The sequence below is a fragment of the Larimichthys crocea genome, unplaced genomic scaffold (genome assembly GCF_000972845.2).
Source record: "Larimichthys crocea isolate SSNF unplaced genomic scaffold, L_crocea_2.0 scaffold397, whole genome shotgun sequence".
Taxonomy (NCBI): domain Eukaryota; kingdom Metazoa; phylum Chordata; class Actinopteri; family Sciaenidae; genus Larimichthys; species Larimichthys crocea.
In genome coordinates, this window is record NW_020855181.1 from 138658 (window position 1) to 152178 (window position 13521).

Below are 13521 nucleotides of genomic sequence, written 5' to 3' on the forward strand. Positions count from 1 at the left end.
GTTTGTGCTGGACTTAAACAGGACCAGCTTTCAGGTCTGAGAAAAAAAACTAACGAACTTCAAACATGAAGCTCAAGTTACAAATTGGGATCTGACATATGAAAGATATAGGTGTTTAGGGGTCTAACAAAGGGATGCTATTCAGTTGCATCATGGGAAATGTAGGATCCGGCATTTTTGGTGCATGAGTCATGCTATGAACTGGATATCTCAGCCTCTGCTGCTTTAACTGTCATCATTATGTCTTTTCGATGATATGTCAGTGGACAGTGGACAGGCTTTTGGCAAAATGTCCCATCACCAATGTTCTTGTAAGATAGTAGCAGCTTCTATTTGAGCCACAGAACCATTACTGCGATGTCATGACAAGTAAACGTGTCCAGCTGCATAAACACTTCATGTTGACACAGTGTCCACAGTGACCTTTGGTTAATAAAGTTGAAAGTTATTTTCATACGCAAGTGAAATGGACGGACGCTGGAAAGTTCATTTTCAGTTTTATTTTTCATATGTAGGTTAACACAGGGTCAACGGTACAATGACATGTGTTGCTCAGCATTAGGAGCACTAACTGCAATAACAGTGATACACATAGAAGATCAAAAATAAACATAAGAAATGAATTAAAACTGCAGTCATGCTCATGTAATGTCTGCAGACAGTCTGACAACTGTTGGCTGTGGTTCTTGTTAAAATATTCACTAATATGTGACTTTTTGCAAATGATATATTTAAAGTGTTAACATATTTAACAACACTCAGTCACGTGGACTGAATAAAGGGTGATGTCATGTTAATGTTTTAGTGGAAGGTGTAAAAATAAAAGGTGTGTGAACTGGATTTATCTTTAAATTTGTATTCATGCAGTCTGCAACTAGCAAAGTCAATGAGATGAGCCATAAAAACAGCTCTAATAACACTGAAGTTTATTTTTCTAAAAGGCTTTGTGTTCAGCACATCACAGAATCTCCATGGACACTGACTTTAGGTATATTTTACAGCCTGTTGAAGCAGCCCAGGAGGGTTTCCTACTTCACGTCTGCCTCTCCTTTCACAGCCATACTCTATTGGTCTACAAGAACAACACATATAGTGTCGGCACCGAGGTTTGCTGTAAAAGTAATTGGTTTCATTGGAAAGTGGATAAATAGCAGTGGCTGGTTGTGGAGGGCTTCCTGCCGAGTTTGACCGCTCCTGGGTTAATCACGGTCCCTCTGAGGCTGGAAGCTTTCCCAGTCAGCACTGGCCACCAGCCACTGCACGTCTTTGACTTACAGCACAGCCGGCTGGGATTCAGCTGCAGGGAGGGAAAAGGAACTGTTTAACCTAATAATAATTATAAAATGTGTTTTTTTCCCACAACTACGAGTTTTACTTTTTGATATTTTGTACACAGATATTGTGTTCATGGTTCTTCCAGTCCACGTGTGAAACTATCCAAATATAATTTAATGAAACAAAATATTTCAGACAAAGATTCTTTTTCTAATTAAATTAAAATAATGTGTCAACAAAATCCCGTTTTCAATGAAGTGAATGAACTAATGAATCATTAACCAAAATGAACTCACTCATCATGTAACACACTTCAGTTTGTTTTTACTTTGAAAGTCTCATTACAAGACCAGCTGTTTTTTTAAAGTGGAAGTTTGTTTCCGGTTTTAGCAGCATTTCATTTTTATATTTCAACATTAAAACTGCTACTATTTTGACAAAAAAAGAAAATCCACAGTTTCAAATGTCACACAGAATTTGCTGCTTGGCTTTTTCAAGAGGCTGAATCTAGATTTATTGTTAATGAAAAACACCCGCAGAGAGGCAGATCTGCCCGGTATTTCACCATTTTCTTGAGCTTTCTACACCAGCAGTAAGTTTACTTTGCAGTCTTTCCAATGTGACAAAAAAGCTGCAATTTCAACACCATAAACTCAGTATTTTCTGCATGCGGGCTTTTGTTTTTGATTGATTTGACGTCTGCATAATGCTGACTTTCTCCATCCCATCGGCTGACTGAAACGGCCTTTTTGTGCCACTTGACTCCCTCACACACACACAGCTGCATTTGTCTTGCAAATCCATCCCCGCTGCGCCGCGTTCAGACGAGGAAAAGAGAGCAGTCGGACATCAGTGAAGTTCAAGCCAGCGAACAAGCGGAGAGGCTGTTCCATAGCAGCCGCTTTTGTCGATATCAAAACGGAGAGCTGGTGAAAAATGATGCATGCTTTTACACCTCTGAATCCTGGCAACTGACAGAGCAAGGGATGGGCGTTGGGGGGTTGGGGGTATAAAAACTAAAAAAAAAAAAAAAAAACTTTCCCGTCCTCTCTGGAAGCTGAAGTCAGTGTTTGAGGCAAACAAAAGAGCCCCGGTCTAAACGGGTTGAGTGTCCTCTAGCGCACGACGGGGATCAGCAGCGCAGAATGTAGGAGATGGATGGAGACGCACACGTACAAACGGCCGTGACTGAAATTAGCATATTTGTAATTTATCACTTTTTTGTTGAGTTATTCAGGGATTTTTAAAGAGTTAAAAAAAGGAAAATGGATCATTTGTCAGCGCAGGTTGCTCGTTGAGGTTTCCACACATTCATGAATCACTGCTCAAAGACTGAGATCATTTCTGCTCACTCCTTATTTATTACATTTATTTATTGATTGATTTTTGTCTCCTGCCTTGAAAAATCCGCTCTGGAATCAGCCCAGACTGCTTCATTTCCATATCTTCTCAAAGGAGCTTCCTCGTGAATAGACTGTAATATTTCATGATGGGGCACGCAAAAGCTGTGCACAATGCCTCTCATATCCACTCTGCTTTCAGCCGCAACAAAGATCATAGCAAGACGTCTTTATGGCTAATTCAGTCAAAGGCGCATCTCCCGTCCTCTGGCGCGGAGGTCAGCCCGCCGTGTTCCGTCCACCAGGGGGGTTTTCAGAGGCCAGAGGCGGCCAACTGGCCCCGTCACACGACACCAAACACACACACACACACACACACACACACACACACACACACACACTCATTTTACCGGTATGAACGTTCAGTTAATTCTGAGGCCAGAATGCAGCTAGGTTTAAACTCTGTCTGTTTGAAGGCTGAGGCTGGAGTTTATCAAACTTAAACAATTTATCTCTTTGCAAAATAATATAAAAAAATATTGAAATCATTTCGGCTGTGATATGTTTTCCACAAACACCAGTTTTTTTTTATCAAAAGATTCAACACGTCATGACACAAAAATCACGATGTTTCATTTGAATTGTCAGATTAGGCCCGCGAGCGTGCGGGATGGTGTTGGGTTTGCGTCAAAAATCTGTCAGTGGTTGCTGACACCAGGCCCCGTTAACGGAACAACGGCTGAATGCCAGAGAGAAGACGTCAAGGGCCGCGTGACCATCAGGTTCATATTTAAAGCCTCCTCCTAAATCAAGCACGGGAGAAAGATGTGGTTCTATTTGTTGATGCAGCAAGTCGCGTCGGCCAAGTGTAGGTGCGTCAGCCCGGTGCGCAGCAGACGCACCATTACGCAATAAGGTCCAACTAGAAATTCGTCTTCGCCTTTTACGCATGAACTCACCGCACCCGAAATCACAGTTACAGAGGATAATGACATTTTTAGAGAGTCCCTAGGTGAAATCTTCATACGACAAACGCCTCAGTGCTCACTGAAATTCGCGTTTGATTTGGACACACCAGCATCAGCTGACATGATTTTGATAAAACACGATGTATCCTGAGGAAACTGACCTTTCTCACTAACCCAGCATATTTTATTGTAGCACTGTGAGGGAGTTTTAAACTGACTCCATGCGCACTCACTAGTCTATCCATGTATTGCCATGGATATCCATGCGCCAAAAGAACAGTCCTTTGGAACAAATCTAGAGTAACACACCTCTCTCCGTGATACAAAAAAAAATCCCTAAAATGTACGACAGCACGTGTCACAAAGAAATGAAATCCTCTTCTTACACACTCATTCTTCTGTCTTAGCCGCCCTGCTTTTGTCGGTGGGGAAAGCTGCTCGTGCGCCCCGGAGCCACTTGTTGCGGGCGCATAAAGTTGGAGCTTTTGAGAAGTTAAATATCCCGGAAAGAACACAAGTTAGTATCTCAAGGGCTTCACGGGGACAAAAGACCAGCGCCTTAGCACCATATGCTTAATGGCTACAGCCGTCCAGCCTTTATTAAAGGCAAAAAGTGGTCCTTTAAAAGTTGGAAAGGCTCCTTTATTTGAGTTAGATGGAGCACTTGCGCACAAAACCAGAAGCGCGCATTGCCATTGACTCACCCCCTTTCTCTTTCTTTCAGGAGTCTGAAGCGGCCACCGTCATCGCCCGTTTCACTCCAACATAAGCTTTTCATCACCCGGCTTTGTTCTCGGTGAAAGTAATGCTGCGAATCAAAGAGATGACAATATTTTCCATCAGCTTGGAGACCCTGGACAAGAGCCCTCGAGCTTTGGCAAAAATCAGGGCCGGTTATTCATCCTGTCACTCCGCACCTGTGGTCCCGCATTCAAAGTATACAAACCTGTCCCTATTAACATTAATTATTCACAAACAACACAAAGGCTGAAATAGAGCAGGTTGAAGTCTGTTTATAGCTCCTAAATGTTTTATTCCTCTGAAGATGTGCCCAAAGCCTTTTTTTCTCTCCCTCACTCGCAACCGAGTGGCCGTCTCTCTTTCAGCCTTGAGTAGCCCTACAGTTTGGATGCTACAATCGCAGCATCTGCTTAATCTTGTGGATGAAAATATGACAAAAACATAGCTAATAGAGGATTTGTTAAATCTCGGTAATGAGTGATCAACGCGGGAAACAATAGTGCGGGACGGTGAGAGCCGTATGGTTCCGGGGGCACCAAGGACAGTTTGCTCTCTTGTGGAGAAAGCGCCAGGTGATGGCAAGAAAATCGCCGTTCCGAGGAGGAGAACACACCAAACACACCTCCTTTCTCTTCTTGAAAAAAAAAAAAACAGAAGACATAAATTTAATTGGCTTATCAAGGCGCGGCGAAAGGACCTCGCCGTTAATTGGCTGTGGGCGCACAAAACAAACGCAGGATATGTTTAGCCTGGCTGGCCCGCACTGCGCTTTCAGCCCGGTGTCACATCATTGAAAATGTGTTTTATTATTGCAAAACGTCATGCTTTACAGTTGCCATATTGTGTCCTGCACAAAGGCTGATGGAACATTAAAGACGTGGAAAGCGGTGCCAACCCGTCTCGAAGACACTGCAAGGGCCTCTCTCTTTGCTTGCTTTTAGGCAGCTGCTGTCCAGGGACTCAGGCGCAAGGACATGAAAAGAGACAAAGTTTGAACTACCAGGTGCATCCCCCGGAGAACATGGCAAAGACTGTTCCAGCGGGACAAGGGAGCCTCATAAAGATGTAATTTAGATTGGAAGGTCACGTCTGAAAGAAAAGAGCGCATGGCAAAGAGAGAATGATTCCGGCTACCTCCCCTGCCAGACACACAACTCCTCCTGTTCTTCCTCTCCTCTGTCAGTGCGAACCCAGCAGACACCTGTTGGTTACCGGCAGCTCAGCGCGCCCACAGATCATCCACCCTGCAGGTTTAAATGCCTGCACGGCATGAAGCTGAGCCTGTCCGGGTCAGCCTCACAGCTGCGCACCGATGCCACGTTGAACAGAAAAAAAACGGGAGTCAGAGGTATTAATGATGACTCCAGGGTCTGGATTTCCGCAGCGAGATAATCTCCAAATCAAGCTGATTTGTAGCTGTTGTTAGGCGTCTGTCGCAGCGCGCTAACATACGGCATGAAAGAGGATTTAACCGCATTAGCGACCATTCAACATCTTACTTTCTTCTCATTAAAGTCTCAAAGCTGGTTAACTAAAGCTTCACACCTCCACTGGGGCGTTTTGTTTTAATCACCGCAGAAGTTTCAGAGCTGATGGCCTTTTCCCTTTTTTCCAGCCATGACCACAAACCAACACTGTTCATATTCATATTCATATTCATATTCACTCATTCACAGTCACCGGTGCGTAAAAGTGCCAATCACGGTTCTTAAGACTTTAAATGACCTTCAGCTTCGAAAAAACAAATGTCTCAACATGAAAAAAGGAAATGTTAGTGCGGTTGTTTGTTCAAAAGTGGCCAGAATATCGTTTATTATATTAATTAATAATACTGATTATAATATAAAATCAGTTTTAATATTTAAAACAGCCGAGTTTGATTTTAATAAACAGATGAGTTGAACCACAAGACTTCCTTTATGACGGATTTAATTTGCCATCAAACTCTTTCAGTATAGTCAAACTGTAGAAATTATGTTTCAGTAGAAGAATATTGATTTCCTCTCAGTATTTGTCTCTGACAGAATCTCTTCTGGAGGCAAGTAAGATCGAGCACTGTGTTCAATATTTTAGGTGAGTGAAAGTCTGAGCAATAAAATGTGAAGAAATATTCCAAGAACATTATAAAGAAGAGATAGCTTGTCATTTTATTAATCGGGATTTTGATTAAAAGCTATAGCTGTTAAATGAAATCTATATGAGTACGTCATCAGATGATAACAGCTCTCACTGAGGTGGATATTTGTCATGTTTCTTCCTGATGAACTGGTCTTTGTATTTTGGCACATTCACCTCTGTGGAAAAGTTGTTGTTTTTTTCTCCAAATTTTGCCTTTGACTTTAAACTCATCACATTAACTTGTGGATGTGTTGCTCTCTCTCTGAAATATGGCTCAGATCTTATTTTCAGTCTACTCAGATCTTTTCCTCATTGTTCAGAAATCAGAATTCATAATCAGACTTTTTAGATTCATCTCAGAAATAAAACAATTTTCTCCGCCGTCACTGCGGAGTGGCTGCAGCTCTGTGGCTGCATACTGTAGGTATGAAAGCGCCTCTGCCTGCACGTCTATATGGTGAATCAGCGGCCTTTGAGCTCAGCGCCGAGCCTTTCTCAACCAAATTACCGCTTGGCGTGGCCCTCTAATGCCGGGCCTGCTGAGAACTAAAGGAAATAAAACCTGTCAGACAGTAAAATGGTCGTGTCCTTTTAAGCCTTGCCAAACCCGTAGCCGGAGTGACAAGATAGCCGGGAGTATTTCAGCCTGTCCCTTCCGCTTGGCTGCGACCGCACCAAAGGATGTTGAGAGGCGGCTCTGCGCTGCGCACACTAAAAACCACCAAGTGCACAATAAAGGCGCTAAGGTGCGAGAAACTACAATGCTACCACTGTTTTAACCCCGAAGTGGAACCGGCCCTCCTGCCAAAGAGATGAAGTTGCCCAGCATTGACTGGCTAACATTTGACTTTCTAATGGCTGTAATGGGATTACATGCTCCTGTCGCGCTGGTAATGAGGAGAGAGAGAGAGAGAGAGAGAGAGAGAGAGAGAGAGAGGGAGAGCACCCTGCATTAAAGAAAAGAGTTAAAATGCAGAAATAGTTCCATCCAAAGAAATTTAAAATTACTCAAAATTGAAATTTACAAAGTCCAAACATATTCACACAGTGTGAAACCAATAACCAATAACCACACCATAACCAATTATGAGCTCACCCTCCTGTCTTCATCCTGGAACTTTTAAAAAATCCCAATCTTCCACAGTCTCCGTCGCAGCAGCTTTCTTTCCTCGCGTGCCTCCTCAGCCTTGTGCTCGCAGCATTTGGGCTAACACGGGGCTCATATATGTGGCAGTGTGTTGTGGTGGTGTGGAGGGTGGGGGCGGCCGCAGAGCGCGCAAAGGAGGACCGGCGGGGGCCACATGTTGGAGGGATGCCGCTACCACGGGAAAATCTGTCCCGGCAGCACCTGGCAGCACAGAGCGGCATTCAACAACCTCCCACCATCGTGCTGCATGCCCGCCTGCGCTTTAAACACCTTCAGCTGTTATGGGTATACAGTGTCATTACATTAGCATATCATTTGCATATTTATGTCACAATATTGGGCTGTATTGGTTTGGATTAACCCTTCTTATTCTAACTCACTCCGACTTTGTGTGGAAACCTTTGTGGTACCTGCTGTAAGGTGCAACAAGGCGCGGACCTCTTGTGATTGTCGGACATTCACAATTTTAGTTAATACTGAACGTGTTCATAGGCTCACAGTTACAGCCTGCAGTATGTGCCATGCGGCCCCACTATAAGAATCATATGTTAATAAGAGGCATTATAATGTGCAGTCATGTGTGTATTTTATGAACATTCATTATTTGGAGGTCCAACATTTAGACTGAAATGGATGGATCTGCCCTCTTCAGGATATTATAGGTGTATATTAATGATAATATGATATTATTCAAAACAAGCCTTTGTCTCCATTACAACATTTGTTGTTAGTTAAATTGCCCATGATCAGTTCAGCGGCTCCTCAGATCTTTACTAATCTTTAATTATATGCTGGGAAATTCCCAGTAATTGAACCTTGTGCAGAGAAATGTTTCCAAGATTCTTCTTACAATCCTGCGATGCATGGTTCTCTGCTGACATGCTGATGTTCACATAACAAGGCAAACACAAATAATAAAAATAGAAAGATGATTTTTTTTATCAGTAAGTGCTTTTATTTGCAGAGTGAATATAAATATAAATCATCGTACAACAATATATTTCCTCTCCTTCATTTGTAATTAAATTAAAAACATATATTATCAGCTGTGGAGAAATAAATAAATGATTGCCAGTTGCCTGAATTACAAAAATAAAATTATCAACGTGATAAAAACTATTTACAACATTGAAACAACATCAGAAACTGTACAGTGAGCTCACATGGTGTTCACAAGAACAGACAATAACTTCTTCACATTCACAATGTGCGTTTACACGAGCAGCCAGGAGGACTCTGCCGGGTTTGTTTAGGCTACGAGACCGAAAGGAGGCTCGTTCTCAATGTCCGTGAGGCCCACTTTACTGTGAAGTTTTCGGGGGTCTTCGGGAGTCCAGACTTTGGCGGTGCGGATGATGTTCTGCTCGCGGAGCTGCTTTTCATCCGACCAGGACAGAGAGTGTCCGGCGAGAGGTGGAAGGCCGTAGTCCGGGTCGCTGGGAGAGGGAGACCCTGAAGACAGAAAAGAAGGAAAAGATTCATATTTGAATATACAGTTTGTTTTCATAATCTTCATCAACAGATCAGGACTGTGCGGGTTCACACCAATCCAAGTTTTCATGCGTAAAATGCGCGTTCATATAAAACCAGATGTTCACGTGAACCAGCTGTGATCGTGGAGTGGACTTACTTGTTCCTCTGTGGCAGATGATGACCTTCTTGGGTTGCACGTGAGTGTCGCTGCTGGAGTTTCTAATGGGCAGATCAGACTGCACGAGCTCGGCGAGGAAGTTGATGTAGCCAATGGCGAGCCTCAGAGTGTCCACTTTGGACAGTCTCTTCTCGTAGGGAAGGGTCGGGATGTGGGAGCGGAGCCCCTCGAACGCGTCATTGATGGACTGCATCCTCCGCCGCTCCCTGACGTTGGCCGCCTGCCTCAGCTGCTGCATTTCCATCTCAGACCTCATCCGCCTCCTCCGCTTCAGTAACGGCCCGCCATGATGAGGAGACAGGTCCGGGTTGCTGTCTGCGCAGCCGTACGAGAAGGTGGAGGACGAGGAGGAGAAGGACAAGTTGCCGATGTCGTAGTCTCCATCGTGAGGCGGCGCTCTGCCGCCGCCGTCTTTGCTGTAATAGTCTTGGAAATGACTGGTGAGGAAGTCCACGTCGTCATCCAAAAAGTCATCAGTGTCCAAGTGTCCGTCTCTGGAGGACTGGTCGGTGAAAAAGTCGTCATCGTCGAAATAAGGAGGGGAAGAGAAAGAGTCGAGTCCGGAGAACGGGTCCAGCACGGTGTCCATCTTTGTCTTCCTCCTGTTGCTGCGGAAACAATGACGCGTCACTGTCTTCTGTCTTGTGTCTGTGTGCTCGCTGCTCACGGTCAACAGTTAGTTTTAGTTGAAGAACAGGCACGCGAGACTTCTTTATAGCGACATCCATAGTCGCGTGCCGTTTGCCAGGAGCGCCAACCAATCACAGCTCGGTCCGCGAGGCGCACCTCGAGTCTAATCCCCCAGAACGCCACGCCCCCTGCCCTCCACTGTCCGGGCCCAGCGGACATCTCAACTCCGGCTGACACCGGCCCGGCTCTGCTCTGCTCTGCTCCACACTCCGCGGACCAATCAGAGCAGTCAGAATGGTATTGTTCACTTCATGTTTCCTTTAACTCATCATTCATGTGACTCTTATTGTTATCATGATATTAAAACCAGACAGTGTCCGAATGAAGCATCTGTGAAGACACTGCAGACCTGTCACAGTACATAACATCAAATATTACAGCAGCAACAGCTTTCAGTTTTTACGCACAATATACGATGTCATTCAAATTGTTATTATTATAACTATTATTCACATATTTCATTTTTCATAATTAATAATAGTTGTATATCATCTATTTTGGCATCGACCCTGAAACTCTTTGATTTCTGTAACAGAGGACAGAGGTCAGAACAGTGTAAAGATGGACGAGCCTACAGACATAATAATAATAATAATAATAATAAATATAAATAATTAGAAGAAGAAGAAGAATAACAATAATAATAAAATTAAAGCACTTTTCATATAAACAAAATGTAACAAAGTGCTTCATACAAAATGAATAACAGTAACAGTTCAAACGTATTAAAATCTTCTATATGTTTCTGTTTTCATTTTTAATAAATAAATAAGGTGTGTACATTCACAGACATGTTAGCGCAGCGAAACAAAGAAAGGAGGCGGTGCAGACATTAACACAACCTCTTCACCGTCACGTGTCCCCTCTAAATAAATGAAAATGATCAGATGATGAAAATATTTTGATAACATAAAGAAACAGACAGGAAGCATGAAGGAGGATGACGCAGCCGTCCTGAGATCAGCTCAAGAGCCCTCAGCTCTCATCTATTAAGCACTAAGTGGGCAGCGCTGCTCCTCTAAATACATGCACCAGTAGAGTAGTCGATGCGCCACTTGTGCCAGCCGGAGCGGGTTTTGATTGGGAGAACTGGTTGACAAATAAAAGCACAGTGGTGGGCCCTGGAGCGCGCGCCTCTCTGACACCCTCACGCGACATATTAACGCTCCCCGGTATAACGAAAAGAGACTGCCCACCGGTCTGAGGTCTGTATGCACGCATCTATTCAGTCCTTTGAGTGAAAGGGCTCACTTTGTTCTGCACAGAAAATGGACCTTGCAGGGGCAGGCTGGGTGCGCGCGCACCGTGTGTGTGTTGGATAGAAAGCTGCAACACGGGCCGTGGCCGTGGGAAGAAGGCCATTTGCGTCCCCACAGTCAGTCAATGCAACATGTCGTGTTATAAATGAGGGTGCTGTTGCTCTTTACATAATGAAGCTGTGGCTGGAAGTCCGCACGCCTCAAACAACACGCACAATACACGCACGTCCCGGCACCAACCAGGTGCTGAACACAACACCAAACACTGACAGGACCCCGCAGGAGTGCACCGCGTGCACCAGAGGAAGAAACACCGTCTTCATCAGCATCCATCACAAACACGCTCAGTCCTTCACATTATATGAAGACATTCATCTATGAATAAGTGACAGAGGTCCAACCACACAGAGCTGGTCCTGGTCCTGGTCCTGGTCCCCCCACACATTAACATCTTTAGATCAGGGGTCATTCATTTTCATTTTCAACTTTTTTCCCCCACTGAGCTGACCTCAGCACAGACACAAACATTTATAATCTATTTATATATCCAACATTTTTTTATTTCATTATTTTATAAAGATGATATTTAAAACTATTATAGAAAGATTTCTTTCTTTGTTTCTGTGAGAACTGCACAAATGATGCTCTTGTTTTTTTCATTCTGCAGTTTCTTGCTTGTGTTTGTGCGTAAAATGGAGTTTCTCATTGTGTCCAGCATCACTGTTCTGTGTGCTTCATACATACAAACATCACAACATGACGCTCATTTCAGAGCCTTGAAACACACACACACACACACACACACACAGCTATCGTAAATAAAATCAAGCTGCAGGGACACACGCGCTTCAACAGTTATTTCAATTTGATACGAGATTTAGTTCTATTTAAAATTGCCCTGAATTTTCATCACGCGGGTTCATTTGTGTCATTATGTGACGTCACAGCCCGTATGTGTGTGTCCATAAAAACAAAACAAAACAAAAAAAACTGTTTCTGTCTAAACAAAAAACTAGGTTCACTCATGTCGAACACTGCTCTTTGAACAAAACTTTATCACTAAGGCAACAATGTGTGTGTGTGTGTGTGTGTGTGTGTGTGTGTGTCCCTCCCTTTGCTTAAAAACCAGATGATAATTCGAACCGTGCAGGTTTTTAACTCGCCGTGACCGCGCGCTCCACGCCGCCTCATTGATGAACGTCCTGTCACTCTGAACGAGCCGACCTGCGCGAGCGGAGCAAGTGTTCCTGTTCCCATGCTGCCTCTCGGTCTGCAGCATGCAGCAGGCTGGACGGTGCATTAACACCGGCCACACCGGTCACGGTGCACACCAGGGGTGGTGGTGGCTGGCGCGTAGAGGGCACACACACACACACACACGCACGCACACACACACACACAGTTGTTGATCTTGTCCGACGTCAAAATACAAAATAAATAAATAATAAAAATGAGATGACGTCACAGCTTCATCAGCCTTAAAATTATTTATTTTTTAAAAGGCAAAAAAAGACGGAAACTTTTTCTTTGCCTGCTGATTCTTCTCAGTCACATCCATCATTAAAACATGAAATATAAATACATGAATACATATATTAGACCTTAAATAAAATGAAAAAAAAAAGAATACAACATGGCTTTATAATTATGACTTTAATCTTATGAAATGATCTACAGTTGTCTTTTTTTATTTTATATCCAGAAAAAATGACTTTTCTTCTTTTTGTGTAATTTCGACATCATTTTAATATCTCAGAATGAAACATGTATAGTATAGTTAATAATCATTATTAGAAATAAAATTAATTTAAATGTTAATCTATTATTCATTTATGATTTCAGACTCTTCACTTCTTTTTCTAACTTTTTTTAAACTCATTTTCTTCAACAATAATGCAGAATATACATTTTCTTTCTCTTTCTCTTTCCAGCTTAGACAACATTTGCACACATTTTAGCATGAGTTATACATGTAAATATCCAAATTAAATATTTTAAATTAAATATGTGCAGTATATATTCGACCATGCATAGGCAACACCTCTCACACCAGAGTACAGATGTCCAATAGTTTTTTTTTTATACAGAAAGTTGACTGTGTGAAAATAATTAATAGGAACATTATTGTCTAAATAAGTAGGATATTACCCTTTTCAAATCATTATTACTATTATTATTATTATTATTATTATTATTATTATTAACAATAATAATAATAATAATAATATAATGATAGTAGTTTATTTATTTGGTCTTTTTGCCTTCATTTCATTGGACAGCTGTAGATAGAAGGGATGAAAACAAAACATTACTCTTCCGTCAACCACAAAAT

The 13521-nt window shown here is 42.7% G+C and overlaps 1 protein-coding gene and 1 long non-coding RNA gene across 2 annotated transcripts; both read right to left on the reverse strand.

Annotated features, from left to right (window-relative positions):
* Window positions 1-484: 484 nt before the first annotated feature.
* On the reverse strand, window positions 485-7830 carry LOC109139238 (uncharacterized). The gene is made up of 3 exons (XR_002042118.2): window positions 7539-7830; window positions 4288-4391; window positions 485-1297 (listed from the first exon to the last, which is right to left on the reverse strand). It is a non-coding gene; the product is annotated as an uncharacterized LOC109139238 (long non-coding RNA).
* Window positions 7831-8644: 814 nt separating this feature from the next.
* Window positions 8645-9974, reverse strand: ptf1a (pancreas associated transcription factor 1a). Its single transcript, XM_010742436.3, has 2 exons — window positions 9220-9974; window positions 8645-9041 (listed from the first exon to the last, which is right to left on the reverse strand). Exons 1-2 carry the CDS (start codon window positions 9827-9829, stop codon window positions 8839-8841), a joined length of 813 nt encoding a protein of 270 aa, XP_010740738.1. The 5' UTR covers window positions 9830-9974; the 3' UTR covers window positions 8645-8838.
* Window positions 9975-13521: the final 3547 nt, after the last annotated feature.